The sequence below is a fragment of the Coffea arabica genome, chromosome 11c (genome assembly GCF_036785885.1).
Source record: "Coffea arabica cultivar ET-39 chromosome 11c, Coffea Arabica ET-39 HiFi, whole genome shotgun sequence".
In the NCBI taxonomy this organism is placed as follows: Eukaryota; Viridiplantae; Streptophyta; class Magnoliopsida; order Gentianales; family Rubiaceae; genus Coffea; species Coffea arabica.
The window spans coordinates 33,401,420-33,425,657 of record NC_092330.1 but is presented as its reverse complement, the minus strand read 5'-3'; the positions used below and the strand labels follow the sequence as shown (position 1 = coordinate 33,425,657).

Below are 24,238 nucleotides of genomic sequence, written 5' to 3'. Positions count from 1 at the left end.
CTTCCCTGAAGTCGTCAAGACAGGGGAGGGTTAGGCGGAAACGGCGGAGGGAATTTGGCTTGCTGCATGAATGCCGCAATATTCTGTGCCATGCCGGCGACATTGGTGTCAACACTGACCATCCGAGCCTCCAAAGCCTGCATTTCCGAAGCCTTTGTTGGGACACAGAAAACGCGATTGAAAACGCGCCTTCAACTCGCGTTTTCTAAGGCGCGTTTTCTGCACAGAACTTGCAGAAATGAAAACGCGATTACAGGTAAACGCGCCTCCAACTCGCGTTTTTGACTCGCGTTTTCTGCACAAAACTTGCAGAAATGAAAACGCGATTACAGGTAAACGCGCCTCCAACTAGCGTTTTTGACTCGCGTTTTTCTTGAATCTTGACCCCCTCCTGCACTCCATCACGCGGGCGCGTCAGGAGGAAATGCCACCTACATATCAGCAAAAACAAAAACTGAAACCCAAAATCAGTCGAATTCAAGGGAAGTATATTTAAACTATCACACGAAATCAAATAAACAACGTAAAAGAAACAATTGGGTTGCCTCTCAATGAGCGCCTTTCTTTAACGTCTTTGGCTAGACGTCGTCCAAAACTTTGCTTAAACTAAGCAAATCGAGTCTTCCAAGTGCACCATCTCCACCCGTTCAATTGGAACCCCTTCATAATACGGCTTGAGACGATGACCATTCACTACAAATTTCTTCTCAGTCTTCAAACTTTGGATCTCTACTACACCATAATGAAAGACATTAGTCACCACAAAAGGACCAATCCACCGAGAACGTAACTTACCTGGAAATAACTTCAATTTGGAGTGGTATAGTAGAACTTTTTGCCCACACTCGAATGTCTTCCTTGAGATCTGTTGGTCATGAAAAATCTTATTTTTCTCCTTATAAATTACCGCATTCTCATAAGCTTCATTGCGAATCTCTTCCAACTCCTGTAACTGTAACTTCCTTTGAATTCCGCTCTCCTCAATATCCATATTGCATTGTTTTACCGCCCAGAATGCTCTATGCTCGAACTCCACTGGCAGATGGCAAGGCTTACCAAATACCAACCTATAGGGAGACATCCCTATAGGCGTCTTGTAGGCAGTCCTGTATGCCCACAAAGCATCTTCCAACCTAGAACTCCAGTCCTTCCTATCAGGGCGGACCATCTTTTCCAAAATAGACTTTATTTCCCTATTCGAGACTTCAGCCTGGCCATTGGTCTGTGGATGGTAAGAAGTGGAAACCTTATGAAGTACACCATATCTCCTGAACAGAGCAGCGATTGTCTTGTTGCAAAAATGCGTCCCCCTATCACTCACAACTGCCCGTGGCATTCCAAATCGCACAAAAATGTTAGACTTTATGAAATCTGCAACCACCTTAGAATCATTAGTGCGGGTGGCTTTTGCTTCCACCCACTTCGAGACATAATCCACTGCTAGTAAAATGTATAAAAATCCACAAGAGTTTGGAAAGGGACCCATGAAATCTATACCCCAAGTATCAAAAATTTCAATGAAAAGCATGGGCACCTGTGGCAGTTGATCCCTTCGGGATAAATTGCCTACCCTTTGACATTTATCACATGTCTTACAAAACAAGTAAGCATCCTTAAATAAGGTAGGCCAATAAAATCCACTTTTCAACACTTTTCTAGCAGTCCGTTTAGGACCAAAATGACCCCCACATGCAAAAGAGTGACAGAAAGTCAATATAGATTGGAATTCACTTTCACTTACACATCGACTCATTATTTGGTCAGTACCTTGTTTCCACAGATAGGGATCATCCCAGACATAGTACTTTGCATCGCTTTTTAGTTTGTCCCTTTTTGCCTTGGGCCAACATGCGGGCAATTTGTCAGTAACCAAATAATTCACAATATCTGCAAACCAAGGAGGGGATGAATTAATAGAAAGTAAATGCTCTTCAGGAAAAGACTCCCTTAATGGTAATCCTTCCTCCGCTACCAGTATTCGGCTTAGGTGGTCAGCTACTAGATTCTCCGCTCCTTTTTTATCTCTAATTTCCAAGTCAAATTCTTGCAGGAGCAATATCCATCTTATCAAGCGGGGTTTAGCATCCTTTTTGGTCAGCAGGTATCTCAAAGCTGCATGGTCAGAATACACAATTACTTTAGCACCTAACAAATAAGGTCTAAATTTTTCTAAAGCAAAAATAACAGCTAAGAGTTCTTTTTTCGTAGTAGAGTAATTGAGTTGGGCGCCATTTAAAGCTCTAGAAGCATAATATATTGCGTGCGCCGCTTTCTCCACCCTTTGCCCCAAAACTGCTCCCACGGAGTAGTCGCTGGCATCACACATAATTTCGAACGGGCGATTCCAATCAGGAGGTTGGATGATAGGTGGAGAAGTGAGTAATTTCTTCAACTTCTCGAACGCTTCTTTGCACTCCTCGTTGAATTCATAACTGCCATCCTTTTGCAAAAGTCTAAAAAGTGGTGCCCCGATCTTTGAGAAATCCTTGATAAATCTGCGATAGAAACCTGCATGTCCTAGAAAAGAACGAACTTCCCGTACAGTTACGGGGTAAGGTAAAGCAGATATCACATCTATTTTAGCTTTATCAACTTCAATTCCTCTAGATGACACTACATGTCCTAGAACTATCCCGTGCTCAACCATGAAGTGACATTTTTCCCAATTGAGCACTAGGTTAGTCTCAATGCATCTCTTCAAAATCAATGTCAGGTTATCTAAGCAATCATCAAAACTATCACCATAGACACTGAAGTCATCCATGAATACCTCAATTATTCTCTCTACATATTCAGAAAAAATGCTAATCATACACCTCTGGAAGGTTGCAGGGGCATTGCACAACCCAAAAGGCATTCTTCGATAGGCAAAAGTGCCAAAGGGGCAAGTGAAAGTTGTTTTCTCTTGATCCTCTGGTGCAATTGCTATCTGAAAATAACCAGAGAAACCATCTAAAAAGCAATAATAGGCACGACAAACTAACCTTTCAACCATTTGATCGATAAATGGTAGAGGAAAATGATCCTTCTTGGTCACTGCGTTCAACTTGCGGTAATCGATGCACTAGCGCCAATCCGTAGGCTTTCGAATTGGAACGAGTTCCCCTTCATGATTTTCCTCCGCAGTTACCCCTGCTTTCTTTGGCACCACTTGGACCGGACTCACCCATAGGCTGTCTGAGATAGAGAAAATAATTCCTACGTCCAGAAGCTTGATTACCTAATTCTTGACCACTTCCATCATGATGGGGTTCAATCTCCCTTGTGGTTGTCTTATCGGCCTAGCATCCTCTTCCAGGCGAATTCGATGCATGCACACAGACGGGCTTATACCCTTGATGTCTGCAATTGTCCACCCTATAGCTTCCTTATGCTCCCTTAAAACCCGTAGCAGCTTATCCTCCTCCGTGGGTGATAATTTGGATGAGATTATCACTGGTAACGTCTCTTTTTCACCTAGAAAGGCATACTTTAAATGTTCGGGCAGGGGTTTCAACTCCATTTCAGGTGCCTGCACGATAGAAGGTAATAGCTTTAAGTGTGGTTCAGGCACAAATATAGGAGCAACCTCATACCTTAGAGGACTTTGGCCTAGTGAATGCAAGGCTCCAACCATTCTTTGCAAATTGATGTCTAACTCCATTTCGCAGGCTGCTTCCAGATCCAAATGTTTGGTGATTGCTACCTCCAATTCATCCCTGCCATTAATCTCAAATACTTCTTGCACCAAAGGGTCAATTATACTCACAGCAAAAACAGCATTAGAATGACACGGATATTTCATGGCCTCAAATATACTGAAATGAACTATTTCTCCATCAAATTCCATCGTTAGGGTGCCCTTACTAACATCAATTTTTGTACGAGCCGTGCTCAAGAAGGACCTCCCCAACAAAATTGGTGATGGATTTGGAGAACGTTCATCACCCATATCAAGAATATAAAAATCAGCAGGGAACACTAAATTGTTCACTTGTACTAACACATCTTCTATCACCCCATCAGGATAAGCATTAGTCCTATCAGCCAGTTGAATTATAATGCCAGTTTCCTTTAAGGGCCCCAAATTCAAAGAAGTATAAATAGCCTTGGGCATCACATTTATAGAGGCTCCTAAATCTAACATGGCATTCCTAATGCTAGTGTTCCCTATTTTACAAGGAATAGTGAACATACCTGGGTCTCCGCACTTGGGTGGAAGTTTTCTTTGAAGCACTGCAGATACGTTCTCTCCCACAATTATCCTTTCATCTCCCCTCAATTTCTTCCTATTGATACATAGGTCCTTCAAAAATTTGGCATACCGGGGTACTTGCTTAATTGCGTCAAGTAGGGGGATATTTATTTCCACCTTCCTAAACATCTCCAAAATTTCCTTTTCCTTGTCTTGCTTTTTAGGCCTTTCTAACCTGCTAGGAAAAGGTGGTGGGTTAGGCTTAACAGGAATCACTGGGTTACGTATTACCTCCTTATTTGTGCCAGACGTTCCTTCTTCCTCAAGTTCCTTCTCAATGCGGTCCTCATTCTTGTCCTTCGGAGCGACTGGTGCTGGACCTTCAACCTCTTTCCCACTCCTGAGGGTCATTGCACTTACATTCTTGGGATTCACCTCAGGTTGTGGTGGAAGTTTTCCCTTTCCCTGGGAGTCCAGTCGGTTGACAATTAAGGCTAATTGACTCATCTGATTTTCCAAGTTCTGCATACGCGCTTTCATCTCTTGATTGTTGGCCTCAGTGTCCTGTTGAAATTTCATAGTATTAGAGGCTATGGTTTTAACCATGTCTTCTAGGGACATACCTGAGGCAGAGGAGGGTTGATTCCTTGTTTGATATTGTTGCTGGAAACCCTGTTGTCTATTGGGGATGAAATTTTGTTGCTTATTTCCCCCATAGCTCAGATTTGGATGATCCCTCCAACCCGGATTGTATGAGTTGGAATAGGGGTCATACTGTCTACGTGGCATGGGCATGTTACCAGCCATGTTTGCTTGCTCAATTCCCTCCTCTTGTAACTGTGGGCACGAGTCAGTGGTATGACCAATATTCGTACAAATCCCACATACTTTGGCCTGCTGTGCATTTCCTACAGCCATCTGTCGAACAAATGAGGTTAATTCAGATAACTGCTGTTCAATGGAAGATGAACTTACCTCGTTGACCTTTCTCGTAGGAACATCTGCTCTCGTACCAAACTGCTGGCAATTCTCTGCCATTCGCTCGATTAAGTCCCATGCCTCCTGGGTAGTCTTATTCACCAGTGCACCACCACTTGCTGCATCAATGATATTTCTATCGTTCATCAGTAGCCACTCGTAGAAATACTGAATCAGCAGTTGATCACTTATTTGGTGATGCGGGCATCGGGTACGCAGCCTGGTGAACCTCTCCCAATATTCATACAAGGATTCTCCGTGAAATTGCTTGATGCCACATATTTCCTTTCGCAAACTAGCAGCTCTAGATGCAGGGAAATATTTTTCAAAAAATTTTTTCTGCATCTCTGGCCACGTGGTGATAATGCCTGCAGGTAGACAGTATAACCAGTCCTTTGCCGAATCCTTGAGAGAAAAAGGGAAGGCCCTTAATTTAATTTGTTCATCAGTTACTCCCGAAGGCTTCATACTCGAACATACCACGTCAAATTCCTGCATGTGTTTGTGGGGTTCCTCTCCTGGCAGACCATGAAAAACAGGCAACAAATGTATTAAGCCAGGTTTTAATTCAAAAGCTGCATTCTCACTAAGGCGAGGAAAAGTTATGCAAAGAGGTTGTTGGGTCAAGTTTGGAGCAGCCAACTCCCTTAATGTCTGTGTGTTAGCCATGGGGATTTCTTCTTGCTCTGAGTCACTCGAAGTGTCCCCAAATGAATCTGTTGGTTCAACTTCTGGCTCAGGTCTCTGAGATGTAGCACTGGAGTGCTCCTCTCGGAGCTGTCTAGTCTCTTTTCTTGTCCTACGCGCAGTCTTCTCTACCTCAGGGTCAAAAACCAAATTACCTGTACGAGAAGATTGCGGCATACACTAGAAAAATCCCAGAAAATTAGAGCGAAAATGAACTTAATAAAGAAACAAATAATAACGCCAGTCCCTGGCAATGGCGCCAAAAATTGATAGGTCGTCAGCCTGTGCAATAATAATAATAAATATAGAACCTAGATACCACTAAAAGCAGTCAATAATTAATCCTAGGTACTGGAGCAGGGACTCTAGGTGTGCAATGGGTTACTTGATTCACCCTGTTCCCGAAGAGTTTGCTTAACCCGATATACCAGAATTAATTAGTTGACAAAAATTATTGAATAGTAGACAATGGCAAGTAGGGTCGTCTCCTCAGGGACTGGATATATTTGTCTCTTTTAAAGTCCAATTGGTAAGGGGGGATTTTACCGGAATGAAACTAAGAACAATTAAATAATTTAACTAAAAATGAATAAATGACTAGCACAAGTAAAACAGGAATTAAGTCAAGAATAAATAAATTCTAACCAAGGATGCAACTACTCAGGTACAGTCCATTTATCCGATCATTGATGCAGGAGAGGTTCACTTAATGTATTAATAGGCCAGTTATAGTCTGACAACCAATTTTTCCTTAAATTATAGATGACCAAGGTACGACCATTAATCACCTCTAACCAGAAAAGTACTCCTAGGTACGACCGTAGGAATTAATTTTCCAATTGCATTAATAACTAGAAAAACCTAGCCCTAACCAATAACACGCTACGAGGGTTATTTAAATTAGATTGCACGTTCCCCTAATGTGTAAACACACCAGTTGCCACTAACATTAATCAATCAAACAATTACGGATTTAATTGACTAAATTGGCACGAGATTAATAAATCACATTGAACATCGGGCCCTTGACATCCAGTTAATAAAATAATCCCATGAAAATTCAAGCAGATAACGTGCAAATATTAATAAATAAAGGAACACGTGAAAACTAATTAGATCTCACAGATTTTCGGGACTGCGCCGTCGAGTTTACCCTTGACTAGATGGAAGATTTAGCCACGCCGCATAATTAAATCACCACACGAATTAATGGATTGCAAAGGCATAGCGTTTTCTATTAAGAAGCAAGGAATAAAAGATGTTTTTCCCGTTGGGGAATTTTGTCGAACACCTGGCGTGTGTCAGAGGCCAGTCAAAAGAAGGAAAAACTAAAACTACACTAAAAGACTAAAAACTAGAGATATCCCTGCTACTCTACGTTATCCCTATTTAAGCAATAAAAGAAAGATGACTAAAGGCTATTTAGGTGGTCCCCACACATGTGGACAAAGCCTTCAAAGTACTTCTTGCCTCAAGTCTCTTTCCGTAGCTTTCTTTTAAGAGTCCAAAGGAGTAGATGCCTTCCACTAGCTTGTGGTTCCCCACCAATTCAAGGGCCCAAGAATTGAAGCCCGTAGAAGTCTCCCTATTTCCCATAAAGTCCTTCCTTTTTGGTAGTTTCCTGCTTCATTCCTGAAATTAAGTTCAGATACCAAATATGAGTGAATATCAGCAATTAACACAATATTTATCAGGGATAAAAGGGGAAATTAATAATAAAATTACTAACAAATTATACCCTATCATAGTCTATCATATTTTTCACTAGATCATATGATTCACGACGGATGTGTGTGCATTGATCACTAGTATGAATATAAGTGAATGCATCATTAACTCCTAAATAAGATGGATTGTTTTAGACCAAGCTTTAATGACCATCTAAATGCAAATTTCTTTACTTTTTTTTTTTTTTTGTAAATTCCTTATTTTTTTCTTGATCCAGAGAAGAATGTAAACTATAGAAGGGATTGTCCCTTAGTCAAATACATCAAATCAATAAAAGAAACCTGTAATCTATACTACAAGTCTATAGAGTGTCATCAATAATGCAAAGGAATATCAAATTCAGCGCATAGCTTTAAAGTTTCCTGCTTTCTATCCACCTTTTTCCATCCTTTTACCAGGCCTCGAACATCCTTAAGAATATGACCTATACACTTAGGAGAATGCAATATACTTTTTTCCTTTTAGCAAACCAAACAAAAAAAATTTTTGAATTAGCTAATTTTTTTTGTCTTTTTAATTTTTTTTCTCTCTCTTGGATACCCATCTAATATAATTTGAAACATAAAAATGTTAATGGACTGATCTTATTGAAAATTAGATAAATTCTTCGAACTATTTAGTAATAAGAATTAATCTTCTAATACACTGGCAGTATATACATGGTTAACTTTAGATAAATGATAACTATTCAAAATTTAAATTTAAAATTTAAGTTTTGCACATATATCATGAATTTAACAACAGTGATAGTGCATTCTCCATCAGTGTATATAAGATCTACTCTTATTATAATTAGATTTTTTTGTAGCAATCACATAAATCCTAATTTGGGACTTTAGTCATTACCAATTGCCTTGGTTGGAGATGTTAAGCGTGGACGTATACAAGTTAATTTAACTTGCAACATTTACATGAGCAACACAGTTGTATAATTCTTGTGATTTATTGTGCAATGGAAATGTCCACAGTATCTTGTAATTCAGAATTATCCATGACCACAGTTTACGAAATTTTTTTTGTGCGCTCCAATGATCTCCAACTCCGAAGAATGAAAAGCATGTTTGACAACATTATCCATGCTCGTTAATCTTATCTTAATGTCTCCCAAAATTGTTTTTTTTTTTCACATGAATAACATGGGCCTATAGGCCATAACAAGATTCTTTGAAGAGTTATGTATGTTAAGTAATTCACTACCAAAATTTTATAGATACTAGTTTTTTAGGCCTCGCGCTACGCGCGAGGTTGCCCTAACTTGTGTTAATTTAATTTAATTTTATGGAGTAGGTTAAACGATGATAATTGGTAATATGATTGCATTCGATAATTAGAAAGTAATTTTGTACAGAAGGTATAGATGTATCAGTGTATGTATATAGATATATATATTTAATGTAGAATGAAGATCAACTGATTCTTTAAAGACGTTGGATGAAAAAAATGTCAAATGTGTAAATAAAAGAAACCATAGTGTTTCGGTACTGTGTTATCACATAAGAATATAGGTCGTTTATAATAACGAGCTCTTCTTTCACTTACACTATAAAAGAAAAGAGGGGGGATGGAGTGATAGACTCAGATTGATTTCAACCGTTATATGTAGTTGTTTTTAAACTGGTTTTTTTTCCCCTGGTTGAAATATTTATTTTAAGTTAAACGTTCCTTTGTTGGAACACAAGGGAAATCGTAGTGAAGAACAAATTTAGTTTATCATGAAAATTCTTCCTTCTCAAGGTAAAACAAAGCAAGAAAGCTAAAGTGGGAAAACAAAAATATTGGGCTTGAATATAAAGTATGGAGTAGAGGTGTTGAAATGGGTGACTTGGGTGGGTTTGGGTTGGATAAAATGGGTAATGGGTATAAGTGAATTAACTCATTTATACCCGTTTAATTAGATAGGTATAAATGAGTAAGTCAAAAAATGAATTGGGTAACTCAATTACCCATTTACAACTTATTTATTTTAACTTTTGGTAAACTCATTTAAATTTATTTTTGCAAAACAAGTTATCAATTTATACCACTCTTTGTACCCATTATTAGTTTTAAATATTTATTTATAATGTTCAATAAATTTAATTATCAATTTTTTTTCATTTATACTCTATGTTACAAAATTATCTATTATTTAATAATTGAATAATAAGAATATAAAAATTTGAACTAAGTACTATAAAAATTAATATAAAAATTTCATTCAAAAATTTTGAACTTATACCATCTATTCATGGACCGATATAGGTAAATTTAATTAGGAGGGTTGATTTGTCACCTCTAGTATCGAGCCATTATAACAATTGGTTTGAGTTTTATTAATATTGTCAACAAAATGGCTACGAAAAATGAGTACGAATTTGGGTTGGATAAAATGGGTAATGGGTATAAGTAAATTAACTCATTTATACCCATTTAATTAGATAGGTATAAATGGGTAAGTCAAAAAATGAATTGAGTAACTCAATTACCCATTTACAACTTATTTATTTTAACTTTTGGTAAACTCATTTAAATTTATTTTTGCAAAACAAGTTATCAATTTATACCACTATTTGTACCCATTATTAGTTTTAAATATTTATTTATAATGTTCAATAAATTTAATTACCAATTTTTTTTCATTTATACTCTATGTTACAAAATTATCTATTATTTAATAATTGAATAATAAGAATATAAAAATTTGAACTAAATACTATAAAAATTAATATAAAAATTTAATGCAACAATTTTGAACTTATACCATCTATTCATGGACCGGTATAGGTAAATTTAATTAGGTGGGTTGATTTGTCACCTTTAGTATCGAGCCATTATAACAATTGGTTTGAGTTTTATTAATATTGTCAACAAAATGGCTAAGAAAAATGAGTACGAATTTGGGTTGGATAAAATGGATAATGGGTATAAGTAAATTAACTCATTTATACCCATTTAATTAGATAGGTATAAATGGGTAAGTCAAAAAATGAATTGTGTAACTCAATTACCCATTTACAACTTATTTATTTTAACTTTTGGTAAACTCATTTAAATTTATTTTTGCAACACAAGTTATCAATTTATACCACTCTTTGTACCCATTATTAGTTTTAAATATTTATTTATAATATTCAATAAATTTAATTATCAATTTTTTTTCATTTATACTCTATGTTACAAAATTATCTATTATTTAATAATTGAATAATAAGAATATAAAAATCTGAACTAAGTACTATAAAAATTAATATAAAAATTTAATTCAAAAATTTTGAACTTATACCATCTATTCATGGATGGGTATAGGTAAATTTAATTAGGTGGGTTGATTTGTCACCTCTAGTATCGAGCCATTATAACAATGGGTTTGAGTTTTATTAATATTGTCAACAAAATGGCTACGAAAAATGAGTACGAATTTCGTCCAACATGGTAAGTTGTTTCTTCTACAATCTATACTGAAAATGTTTAAAAGGTAAGATGAGGGTTTGAAAATCAAAGTCAAAGGTAGATGCCACGAGTGCAGGACCATCTCTCGCTCTCTCTATCTCTGTTGGGCTCAATGTATCCAAAGTGGCAAAATTTTCGTTGAAATGGAATTTCTCATTTCACATGTTAGGCGTAGCTGGTGTATTCGGCGGCTCCCTATTCAGTGCCCATAACAAAGCCACGCGGATAGCTGGAAATTTCCTAAATCAATTCCCTTTTGCCTAGGTCTGGGATTGAGCCCATCTTTGAAAAAGTCCTGGACTGCAAGCCAGGCAGACAGCAGCAAAGCCACGCGGACAGACAGCATCGAAGTTCCAAAGCCATGCAGACAGCTAGGCGCATGGCAGTCTCTTCTTTTCAACATAAGTAGATAAAGAGCGAAGGGCTGTGGTGACCTGGAGGTTTTTCGTCGTCCTCTCACGTGCCAATCATGTGAGTCACCAGCCTTTTTTTTTCCGCGCAATGCGCCAGACGTCTGCATATACTTCCTCCCTAGGGTTTTCGTAAATTTCCTCCGCTGCCGCCGCCTCTCTTCTCTTCTTCCTTTTCTCTTCTCTTTTTTTTCCCCGTTGCTTCCTCTTCCTCTCTCCTGTCTGTATTTTTTCCTCAGACTCTCTCTGTTCCCTCCTTCTTCGCCGCCACATCATCTCCCTCTCCGACACCCAACATCACAAGCACCCCATCTCCCACCAGCCCTGGGATTCTAGGACTTCCAATCCCTCCGCTAAATCCTCGCCATCATCAACATCTTTCACTGCCTTCCTTCCTAGATCTCCACTCCCTCGCCCTTCATCTCCTCAGACTCTCTTCGTTCCCTCCTCTGCCACCATATCATCTCCCTATCCTCTATTAGCTACCTAAAGGATGCCCATAAGGTGTTGGATGGAATGCTTCACAGAGGCGTCGCTTTGACTATAGTTGGTTTTGGTGTGTTCGTAAGTCCACTTATACCCTCTCCTCTAAAAAGAGGTTGTCAGTCCCTTCTCTCTCATTCTCCGATCAACTGCAAAGCTAATGTTTCCCCGATTCTCCCTTAAATTTTAGAAAATTTTTGGGCTCTCCGGGACTGCAAAATCTATGGCTCTTTTATCTGCCCACGGATTTGCTTGCAGTTGCCGAAAAGCCTTACATTCAATAGATCGATATAATTTCACAGTGTTCTGTATATATCTCTAAGTTTTTTAGGAATTTTAGTTTCAGAGAATCAACGACTGTTACTGCAGCCATGGATTAGAGGTATCGTTTATTTTTTGTAATTTTAAAAAGTTTTATGTTCTTTGAGTCTTCTTACTATTTTTATGTACTATTTTTATGTATTTTTGTGCTTCGTTTTTTCCTCTTTGTATTTCTTCTTGTTATATATATTTTTTTAAAATTTTATGTTCTTTGATTTTTGTTACTATTTTTATGTATTTTTTTGATTAGTTTTTTTTTCCTCTTTGTATTTCTTCCTGTTAATGGTGAATAAACTGAAAGTTGATTTTTTGAAATTTTGATATTGCAGATTTAAAATGCTCGATTTGCCTAGAGTTCAGGTGGCAAGGAAGCTTTGATTTTGATGCCCAGAGTTAGAAAGCCTAATTATACCTTTGTGTAAGGTCCAGCTCATAGTTATACATTTATTCATTTCTTGTTTCTTTCATCCGAAAAAGTTTGGGTTTGAATGAACAAGCTGACCATCCATTTTCTTTTCTTTGACTAAAGTTCCTTCATAATACCTGTTGGCTATGATAATCTCATTGATCAGATAGCCTAGATGATAACTTACCCATTGCTTCAGTATAGTACTGTGCAAAAGTATATGTAATGTGCTTCAGTATGTTAACTGAAATTGAGTTGCCAAGGGTTTCATCTTGCTTCAAACATATAGTAAAAATCGCACTCAATAAACATAAAATACTTAATTGATAAGTGGTCCTAGAAGGATGATTACAAGTATAAACTTTCAAAAGTACTACACCATGACAGCAAGATTAGAGAGGGCAGGACTGAGGGAGTTTGCCGGGTGGCGGAAGAGGAAATGTTGCTGTAACTCTTCTTCCTAGGCTTTCCCATTTAATGTGGAATAGCTATGCAACTCAATTGCTTGGTTAGCCTCTCTCTTTGCCTGGCACAAGAAATTAATAATCTTCCCTTAAAGCTCATCCATAATTTTGCCATCATCTTTATTAGCACTGGAAGAACTAAAACTTCAAGATCCTAACTGTCAAAATGGTAGCTACTTTTTACATAATTTTTGGGTCTAGCTGAATCCTATTCCCCTGTCTTGATGTTTTATATAGATAATTTCAGATTTTTTGTATTCTCATTTTCTGTTTCGGTGTATTTTTAGCAGTTAGAAATGAAGAGATCATAAGTAAACATAATAGGTTTTTCTCCTCCTAGAAAAAAGAAACCCTCCTCTTGTTTGGCCAAGCACTGTTCTGATAATGATATTTCTCTCCCTGTGTCCATAATTTTTCGAAACAAAGGAACCAAAAGGAACAGACATTTTCTTTTTTTCCCATCCTTGAGTTTTTGGCTTTTCAAATAATATGCCTAATAAATATGTTATGATTTTGTTGCTGTAGAGAGATACTGCTCTTCGTTTCCTGTTGCAATACTTACCAGAATATGCAAATCCAAGGTATGTTCTTGTGCATTCTCAAAATGCAGCATTCATTTGAGCTAATGAATCCTTTGCTCATAGCTAATGAATTCTTTATGGTATGTACATCAAGGGATGAATGATGATTACAATTGGTATAAATGATGTAGAACTACCTGTTTTAGTCATCCTTTAATTGTGTTTGTTTTCTTTTCCTAATTTTTGTGCCATTTCTTTTGTTTTGTTTATTTTTTGGCTTATTCTGCGATTGTTTTGTGCCACAAAGTTCAGTAATTGTTATACTCATCTTTCTGTTGATTATGTAGGTTATTCTTCTGTGCTCAACAGAGGTTGTGCTGCAGCGAAGTGTAGCCCTTTTATGTTACGGGATTTGCTTGCCTGAAGTGTAGTGAATTTGGGCAATCCCTGATAAGTCACCAAAGACTGATGCAATGAACATGTTAGTATCATCTGTTAGGTCAATATCAAAGCAGCACCTGTATTAACATTGATTTGCAATTGAGTAATTAGAGCCCCTCTATCACCTGTTCTATTTGTTTTTTACTATTTTTTCTTCTATAATGTAGCTTGAACGTCATGATAGAACTGTTATAGGAGGGTATTAAATCAATATACAACTATTGGTCTCATTAGGGAGTGGAAAATATTGTAGTACATGCTATGATTTGTGTACAGATGTTTTCCCCATCATATTCATTACTCTTATGATGTATATTTGCAGGCAATCACTCTGCCAAACTGCCAGAGAATAGTTACTCATGATTGCTGAGGTTAGTTTCCACCATGAAATGTGAATGGAATGCCAAAAAGTTAATGACTTTTGTTCTTTTTTATATATTATGGACCAATCGCAAGATTAAAATTACAGTCAGTTTTCTTTGTTTTGGTTGCTTGTTGAGTCATTCCAAATGTAATGCCAAAAAGTTTGACTTACTTTTGTTCTTTTTATATATAATGGACTGATCGCAAGAGAGAAATTACAGTTAGTTTTGTGTTGACTGCATGCTGAGTCATTCCTAATGTCTATTTTTTTGCTTTGTTTTAGATGTTTGGTGTGTTGCGATTATTACTAGTGAAGTTGCACTTGCTGACAGCCTCAAATCTTCTGTTTTCTCATGAATTTTAGTTTAATTTGGTTGATCTTGTGGAAACTGATAGAATATATATATTGCCAACAAAAATGCAATTTTTCCCTAGATTCAAAGAAGGTTAACTGTCAAAGGTTAATGGTTGTGTTTTCATATGGCTATAAATAATGAAATTTTTTCTAAAATCACGGTCAATGTTTTGAGTATGTTTGAACTTCATCCTTGAGAAAAAAACCAGATTTTCAATAAAATAAGTTCTTGTTGATAAGAATCCAATTTTCAATGCAGTTTTGAATTTTGTTTGAGTTTGTACCTCAGATATTTGAGTTGAATTGCTTTTGGTATTTGACATTGTGACATATGGAGGAAATTTTGTGCTTCTTGTCTATTGATTTTGTATGAAACTGAAATTCTTTGTGTGTCTATTTTTCTATTGAAGGAATAGAATTTGGATCGTTAAAAATGACGTTCTTAATGGTTGTCATGGTCTTATGCATACCTTACATTGTGGGGCTGATCCTTTGCAATGGAGTCGAGAGACAAATTTACATTGTGGGGTATATTGGCTATTTATTCTTATGCTGTTTATGATTATCCTTGTGATTTTTTGCTTCAGAATGTTGAAGTGCAGGATCATGTGGTAGAGTAGCTAAGAAGGAGGAATCTGTTGTGCTGTGTTAGGCATTCATGTAGTCTGATTAGGAGTGCGACTCAATGTTAAATTGATTATTGTAATTTTTTAATCTGTTTAGTCTTTTTCTAGAGAACAGTTTAGTAGATGTTTTTAGTTAATGTGTAGATATCATTCTTATAAAGAATTCAACCACAAATATTTTGTAGTAGTTAGGTTGTTGATTAATATGGCTCAAATGCCATTTAGTTTGTACGTGGCTTAATTTTTTATAAGTATTTATGTACAATTTTTTTTTTTTTTTGCATTCTATGTTAATCTGTTTTGTGGGTGATCATTTGTAACAGCCAAAATCTTGACTTGCAATTAGTGGTTTATGTGTTAAACTACAGCCAAATAATGATTTCTAGATAAATTACTATTTTTAATACCTCATATATTATGCTTTTTGGTCAATATAAAACTGGCCAGGGCATTTTCGATTTCCATCGCGCGAAGCGCGTTTGTGCCTCCTAGTGTTGAAGAAAAGAAGCAACTCTTTCTCTCGTCGCCCACACCACTGAATGACAAAAGCCACCAACACTGCATGACAACAGACCATAAGACTTAATGGCTTATAATGTGGCCAAATTGCTGTTATGATTCTAATATCTTAGATATTATTATTGTTGTTCTTGTTGCTGCTGCTGTTATTATTATTATTATTATTATTATTATTATTATTATTATTATTATTATTATTATTATTATTATTATTATTATTATTATTATTATTATTATTATTATTATTATTATTATTATTATTATTATTATTATTATTATTATTATTATTATTATTATTATTATTATTATTATTATTATTATTATTATTATTATTATTATTATTATTATTATTATTATTATTATTATTATTATTATTATTATTATTATTATTATTATTATTATTATTATTATTATTATTATTATTATTATTATTATTATTATTATTATTATTATTATTATTATTATTATTATTATTATTATTATTATTATTATTATTATTATTATTATTATTATTATTATTATTATTATTATTATTATTATTATTATTATTATTATTATTATTATTATTATTATTATTATTATTATTATTATTATTATTATTATTATTATTATTATTATTATTATTATTATTATTATTATTATTATTATTATTATTATTATTATTATTATTATTATTATTATTATTATTATTATTATTATTATTATTATTATTATTATTATTATTATTATTATTATTATTATTATTATTATTATTATTATTATTATTATTATTATTATTATTATTATTATTATTATTATTATTATTATTATTATTATTATTATTATTATTATTATTATTATTATTATTATTATTATTATTATTATTATTATTATTATTATTATTATTATTATTATTATTATTATTATTATTATTATTATTATTATTATTATTATTATTATTATTATTATTATTATTATTATTATTATTATTATTATTATTATTATTATCCCAAGCTGTCCTTCAAATCAGACAGTAAATTTTCTAGCTATAATGTGCTTGCGTATCTTAACACTGAGATAAAATATGAGAATTTCAAGAACTTATACTTGTTCTTCATTAAAGCAATTATATTGTTCTAATTATTGAGGAAAGCGACTTATTGAAACGTACTTTCTAGCATTTATATATAAGCCTAGTTAAATAATTTTTTTGTGTTTCTAATAATTGGTTTTACCAATTATGAAAGTTAATCAAAACGGAGTCGTTGTGGAAAAGCTAATTTGACTGGTCCATGATGGAAAAAAGCTCGCTTGAGGTAAGATTTTGTTTATTAACAAGTTTAACAAACCCCATGTTGCAACTCATTTGATCTTTCGGAACACATGCTAAAGCTGGCAATGTTGTATTACCGTTTTCTATTTTTTTTCTTGGTTCTTGTGTCTGCATATAAGTAAATATAAGTAGGGGCATTCATGGACTAGATAATTAGTCCATTTGCAATTTTGCTAACCCTAACTGCAAGTAAAATTGCATTTCATATCCTAACCTTATTCAATCGATTACCCTATAAGATAGGATCAGGTATACAAGATAACCTAACCCTCTTGTACATGTAGGAGAAAAAAAATTAAATTAACAAAGAAAACAACACAGCAGTTGTTTAAGTTAATATGAGTATTTAATCCTACAACTCTAAAAAACTACCAACAAAATAGAAAATCAAAGAACAATAGATAATTAAAACATAAAATATTTTGAACATTTATTTTCGTCTTCCCTACTTCTTGAAAACTATTAATTCATTTTATATTAAAGATGAAAGACTGCTTCATTGCTTCACAACCAAACATGTAAGCTCTAAAAAATTAAAAATAAAAAGTAGAGTGGTGAAGTGGATAGAAATTATGAGAAAGGAAAAGAAATTTTGAAGAAAAACAAAAAAAAAATAGAATAGAAGAATAAATGAAATTAGTGGCAACAAATGTAGGAAACAAAAAAAGTAAATGGAAGATACGGTTAAACATACAAATTTACAAGTTGTGAAAAATAAAATATATAATGGCTTGGGTCTCGTAACTTAAATTATTAGTAAATGACTAAATAATTATGGTTCAGATTTGGATGCTGATTATCTTAACTAACCTTACACATATGCCGATAGGTTCAAGTAACCGTGGTTTTTGTAAATGGAAAACCATAGTCTAACCAAAATTTTCAAGTAGATTCGGGTAACCTAACAATTTTTAAAATTACGGGTTAGTTATCATATTTTTTGGTTTGGATCAATTCGATTTTCTCGGTTACCCGCTTTTTCACTTCTTTTTTAACACCCCTACATATAAGTACAAAAACCAATTATTGTTCGCGCTGAAAGATTTGAATAATTTCCCCAAAAAGAAGAATTTACTAAATTTCTACCAAATGAATTTGTCTACAAAAATTCAGACAACATTAGTTGGAAACAGATGGACCCTTAATATGTTAGTTTAGGACAAAGGGCAGGAACGGTTGCGGTTTTGGTCATTTTCAACAGCGCGTAACCTTGGTTGCACACGGCGCAACTTTATTTGCACAACGTGTAACTTTAGTACAAAATTTTGCGGGTCCCACACACATTGTGAAAATCGATGTACAACTAGTGATCTGGACCACACATTTTTTTCTGGCCAAAATCTGGCCGTGAACAGTTCAGGAGCGATCATCAGCCCCTCATCCGTTAGTTTAAGGATAACTTCTTCTTGCGTAGCCACTAAGTCAATCATTTTGGAAATTTTCGAAGAGGTGTAGAAGTCAACGGATTGAGAAGAAGAATTTACTAAATTTCTTCCAAATGAATTTGTCTACAAAAATTCAGACAACATTAGTTGGAAACAAATGGACCCTTAATATGTTAGTTTAAGGATAACTTCTTCTTGCGTAGCCAATAAGTCAATCATTTAGGAAATTTTGGAAGAAGTATAGAAGTCAATGGATTGAGAAGAAGAATTTACTAAATTTCTACCAAATGAATTTGTCTACAAAAATTCGGACAACATTTAGGAAATGTTGGAAGAGCTACAGTAAATTCTTTTTGAAGAAGTCAATCATTTAGGAAATTTTGGAAGAGGTATAGTAAGTCAATGGATTGAGAGATCAACGGATTGAGAGATTTAGGAATCAGTATGGCAAGTCTCTCTTCTTTTTTTTTTTTTTTTTTTTTTTGAGCCGGTATGTTAAGTCATTATCATAGTTACATAGGTGTGGTAATATGGTAAGTCGTTGCTTACAAAGAAGGGGAAAAAAAATAAGGTAAGTCATTGGATTGAGAGATTTAGGAAAATTTATGGTGTATATATCAAGCATGGCTCTGACAATTAAATCTATAACTAAATACATATTACTACTTAGTACTTACCATATAAATGGCAGTAACAAATGGCTATAATATCTTACCATATTAGCTCTACACTTACCAAAAAACAAAAACAAACAAAAGGATATGTTTCAAATCATCATAATCCCAACAATCAATAATGTTATTTGCAAGATCTCTGGTATTAATTCTGACCCATTCAACATCAGTATATATAGCAATGGCCATTTGGAACTAGAAACAACATAGCATCAGCAAACTACCATATCCTTCCTTCCCAATCTTGACTTGCATCCTTGCTTTTCCCCTTTAGCCATGACTAGGAAAAAGGTAAAACTGGCTTTCATAACTAATGATTCGGCAAGAAAAGCAACCTATAAGAAAAGGAAGAAGGGTCTGCTGAAGAAGGTAAGCGAACTCAGCACCCTTTGTGGTGTTGATGCTTGTGCAATTGTATATAGTCCATATGAATCTGAACCTGAGGTTTGGCCTGGCCCGGTGGGAGTTCAACTCGTGATTTCACGGTTCAAAAGAATGCCAGAAATGGAGCAAAGCAAGAAGATGGTGAATCAGGAGGGCTTCATCAAGCACAGGATTGCCAAAGCCAATGAACAGCTGAGGAAACAATGCAAGGAAAATCGCGAGAAGGAGATGACTGAGGTGATGTACCAATGCTTGACTGGAAGAGGTATACAGGACCTGATGATGGCGGACTTGCATGATCTGGGGTGGCTTGTTGATCAGAATGTAAAGAAGATTGAGAAAAGAATTGAATTTCTCAAGAAAATGGCTCCTCCTCAACAAGCTAAGCCGCCAACAACACCACCAGGTGAACCATCAATGCCTGTGGATGGGATTCCAAGGACTGGCTGGTTCAACCAGTGGATGAATAACCCTGGTCAAAACAAGGGTTCTGGTTCTGGGAATGAGATGACTATGAAATTCCATGAGAATCACAATTTTATGTGGTCTAGTGCCTTTTTTCCTTGAAAAATCGTGCATGGATGTTGTCTTGTAGAATTCTCTGAGGTTTTCATCTCTAGTTTAATTAGTGTTGCAATGTCTTAAAATTTGATAAGTTAGTGTTTGTGGGTGTTCTTCTTGGTGTAATGTATATGTGGGGAAGGAGCCTATGTTCTATTTTCTACCTGAAAATGCTTGGGATTCAAGCCCAAGTACATTTGGGATCATGAATGCATTAATAAGACGAGTAGGAATTGGAATATATATGGACTCTTATTAAGCCTATATAAATGTTAAAATTTTTCTCAAAAAACCTGTTTGCTTCTTTTATCTTTGTTTCTATTTTATTTTCTTGTTGTCCTTCTACAATTTTTCCACCCCCACCAACTTGCCATCCCCTTCGCTATTCGAGATAATCGACAACTACCTTACCACACAAAATTGGGCAAGATGTTGGACTCTAGTGAGATAGAATATGCTACGATTTGTTGAATTAAATTAGAAGGGTTCAGCTGACAATAATCGAAAACAAGAAATAAGAAATTTATACATAAAAAATAAAAAGTGCAACTATGAGAATTTATTTAAAGGAGCCATGTAGCAATAAGGGTGAGAACAAATTTGAACCTAAATCATATTAGCATTGTTTTCAGACTTGAACTGGATCGATTAGTTGAATCGGTCAAATTGAGAACCGATCAAGTAATCCGTCCGAGTCAATATAAAAACTCGGTAATTAGAAAATCAATAAAACCCAGTCAACACCCGAGTCTAACCGGTGAATTGGTGTAGTTGTATTAAACCCGATTTTCCCCTTCTTCTTTTTTTTTTGGCCTAATTTTTTTTCCAAACTGACTTTCTCTGGTCTTCCCTTTGACCGATTAAAACAAGCAAAAAAGAGGAAAAAAAGCTGGAAAATTGCAGAGTTTGCAAAACGAAATCTTTGTTGGTAACCTAGCTCTTCCACCGGGAGTCCGCCGCCGCTCCTCAAAGGTTGCAGCCGCCTCTCCTCTGGAAATTTTCAGACTTCAAGCTTGCATTGCTGCCATCTCCTTCGAAGTTCGGACTTAAACTTCAAGGGTCAAGCATGACTAGAAGAAGCAGGTAGAATTTTCTCAAAACTTCTATTAGTTTTGCCCTTTTTTCAGTTTTTGTCTTGCACTCAGCACTCGGCAACGTCTTCTATTAGTTTGGTCTTATATTTGTAGAACTTCTATTAAGTGGCTTGGCGGCCGCCTTGTATGGTTCTGATGTCTAAATTGCGTAGAAAGCAAAAATTCCAATTTTTTCCCCCTTTTTGGGTTGTTGGGGTTTTTTTTTTTTTTAAAAAAAAAAATTTGGCTTTTTTGGTTGGTTGTTACTGCAGGTGAGGACTGAGGAAGGATGATTTCATATATGTCACTCTCTTGGATTGTCTACTGCTTCGACTTTGCTGATTGCTCTTGCGCATGGAATTCTTATTAGATATGTTGGTTTGTCAAATGATAAAGCTATATACATTTAAGTGTTTGATAAGTTTCCTTTTTTTTTTTTTTATCTCATAAAGTGTTTGATTAAGTCAATGTTTTAAAAATCAGACCGTTAATTGAACCGGTAAAGTGAAAGGGGGTCGAGATTCAACCGGTCGGATTGGTTCAACTCCGGTTCAATGAATTTTTTTAAAAATAATTTATATAAATATATATATGCACAAAATAAGACATGTAATGGACTAATTTAATACTTTATATGATGAAAAGTTTACTATTTTTTAATAACTTGGGTTTTTAAAAATAAATTTTTTAAATTATAAGTTAAAACAATAAATTTCATCTCAATTTCAATTATATCTAAATCCAACCCAAAAATATCACAATATTTTGAAATTATACAAATTCACGTCTATGAGAATTTAGACATTGTGATCTTAAATTTTAATTTATGTTTTGGAATTTAAATATTGCAATTTAAAAAAGGAAATTTGGAGTTCGAAAGAAGTCAAGAGAATCGAAAATAGAAATGTAAACTTGATAAGAAACAAAAAATGAGATAAAAATGAATGATTGTGGCATTAAATAATTTGGGTTAAAGAAAAATAATTCTTTTTAATTTAATGGACAAAAACAAAATTAAAAGATGGAAGAAAACATCAATAAATTAAAAATAAAGAGATTTGATTAAAAAGGGAGTGATAAAAGAAAAGAGGATAGAGAGAGAGAGAGTTGAAGATTAAAAAGAAAGAACCATGAGAGAATGAAATTTTGTAAGAAAAATGGAAAAAGAAATATGAGTGTTTGTTTTATACAAATAAGTTATCAAATGGTGGGAGAAAGCTATGCAATCACTCTCGATGGAACAAGGTCAAGCTAGAGTTAATCTCACCATTAACATATTCTGGCACATCTGGAAAGCCAGAAACAAGAGAATTTTTGATAGTGCTCATCAGGAACCTCATAACACTGCACAAAAAGCACAAGAGGAGTGGTTGGAATTTGAACAAGAAAGGGAATCTGAGCAGGAGAGCAGAGCAACCCAGAATAGGAGTGGACAACAAGCAAGAAATGAGCAACCAAGGGAAGATGTGGTATGTCTGTATACGGATGCAGCCATTTCTGCAAAAATGATCAGGACTGGAAAAGGGATCATTGCAAGAAACTGGAAAGGAATCATATTGAGAGCGAAAGGAAATGTGCACCAGAGGAAAGGAACAGCGAGCATGGAAGAGGCACTCGCAATACGAAATGCTCTACTGATGGCCAAGCAAGCTGGGTGGAAGAAAATTATTGTACATTCAGATTGCAAATCAGTGGTTGAGCAAATTAACAGATGCAGTGAATATGAGTACAACATTGCAACTATTCTAGAGGATGTACAGGAGCTTAGAAAAGGCTTTGACAGGTGCTCTTTTCTGTTTATTTCTAGAACAGCAAATGTAATCAGTCATGCACTAGCTCATTTTGCAGTTAAACTAGTGCATAACATTGAATGGGAAAATGACTTCCCAATATGGCTGATTGAGTTAGGGATGAAAGAAATGAGGGTAGTATCCCCTTTTTGTAACTAATACTTGTATTATCAAGTGTTAATATTAATGAAATCTATTATCGTTTGTTGGAAAAAAAAAGTTATCAAAAAAACTAATAAAATGTGATGGTGCAATGGTTGATACATTGGTTTTCTATTACAAAGGTCTTGAGTTCGAATCTTGATGGCTGCATTTTGCAAAACTTAAAAAAAAAAGGGAAAGTTGAAAACTGAAAACCCGCCGGTTCAATCCGGTTTGGCGATTTTTACGGTTCAATCGGGTTTTGACCGATTTTCTAGTAAAGTCAACAATGACATAGAATCGGACCGGTGCCATGGTCGGTTCGCGGTTCAACCGGTCGAATCAGCCAATCCAATCCGGTTTTCAAAACATTGGATTAAGTTACAAAAGTCGCCTCAGTAAATATGCAATACAGTAACGAGAATATATAGGGTGCAGGATCAAGGTGTTCCTGTTTCGTTTGAACAATTAATAAGAATCGAAATTCTAGTACTAATGATCTTTTCAGCTCGTAAGAACGGTGCACATCAAAACTAGAAAAGCTTCAAAGACTTAGAAGTCAAATTTTCTTGGTTATAATTACTAGGAAGAGTTCCATAGTGGGAGATTAGTTACTACGACCAATTCAACATGTTACTACATGTTCTTGGTTACATTTTGTATATTTGATTTACAGGAAAAACATGACATATATATATATATATATATATATATATATATATATATATTGTTGCTACATGAATTGAATTGGATTTGGATTATTAGTTCTTGGTTATATTTTGTATAGTTGATTTATAGGGAAAAAATTCACACACACACATATATATATGGCGTATTTATGACGTCATCCAGTTCAACCTTCAATCCGGTCGAACCCATTGACCCCTGAATTCAACCGAGTCGATATCCAATCCAAATCTGGAAACATAGCATATTAGTCCGAGCCTGTTGCATTACCCAACCAAAAAGGGTAGATTTGGGAAGAAAGCGCGTTTTCTTGAACCAGTTATACC

At 34.8% G+C, this 24,238-nt stretch overlaps 2 protein-coding genes and 1 long non-coding RNA gene across 7 annotated transcripts; all 3 read left to right on the top strand.

Moving 5' to 3' along the window:
- Positions 1–11,451: 11,451 nt before the first annotated feature.
- On the top strand, positions 11,452–15,613 carry LOC113717281 (uncharacterized). 5 transcript variants are annotated; one of them, XR_011823116.1, is made up of 6 exons: positions 11,452–11,467; positions 12,230–12,271; positions 12,540–12,628; positions 13,606–13,661; positions 13,949–14,082; positions 14,365–15,613. It is a non-coding gene; the product is annotated as an uncharacterized lncRNA (long non-coding RNA). The 5 variants fall into 5 exon arrangements; XR_011823115.1 differs by lacking the exon at positions 11,452–11,467 and adding an exon at positions 11,548–11,970; XR_003454309.2 differs by lacking the exon at positions 11,452–11,467 and having other exon boundaries at positions 11,550–12,271; positions 14,365–14,413; positions 15,348–15,613.
- Positions 15,614–19,552: 3,939 nt separating this feature from the next.
- LOC113715758 (agamous-like MADS-box protein AGL80) lies at positions 19,553–20,417 on the top strand. The gene has a single exon (XM_027240047.2). It carries the CDS (start codon positions 19,553–19,555, stop codon positions 20,225–20,227), a length of 675 nt encoding a protein of 224 aa, XP_027095848.1. The 3' UTR covers positions 20,228–20,417.
- Positions 20,418–22,529: 2,112 nt separating this feature from the next.
- LOC113716063 (uncharacterized) lies at positions 22,530–23,243 on the top strand. Its single transcript, XM_027240363.1, has one exon. It carries the CDS (start codon positions 22,530–22,532, stop codon positions 23,241–23,243), a length of 714 nt encoding a protein of 237 aa, XP_027096164.1.
- The last annotated feature ends 995 nt before the right edge of the window (positions 23,244–24,238 follow it).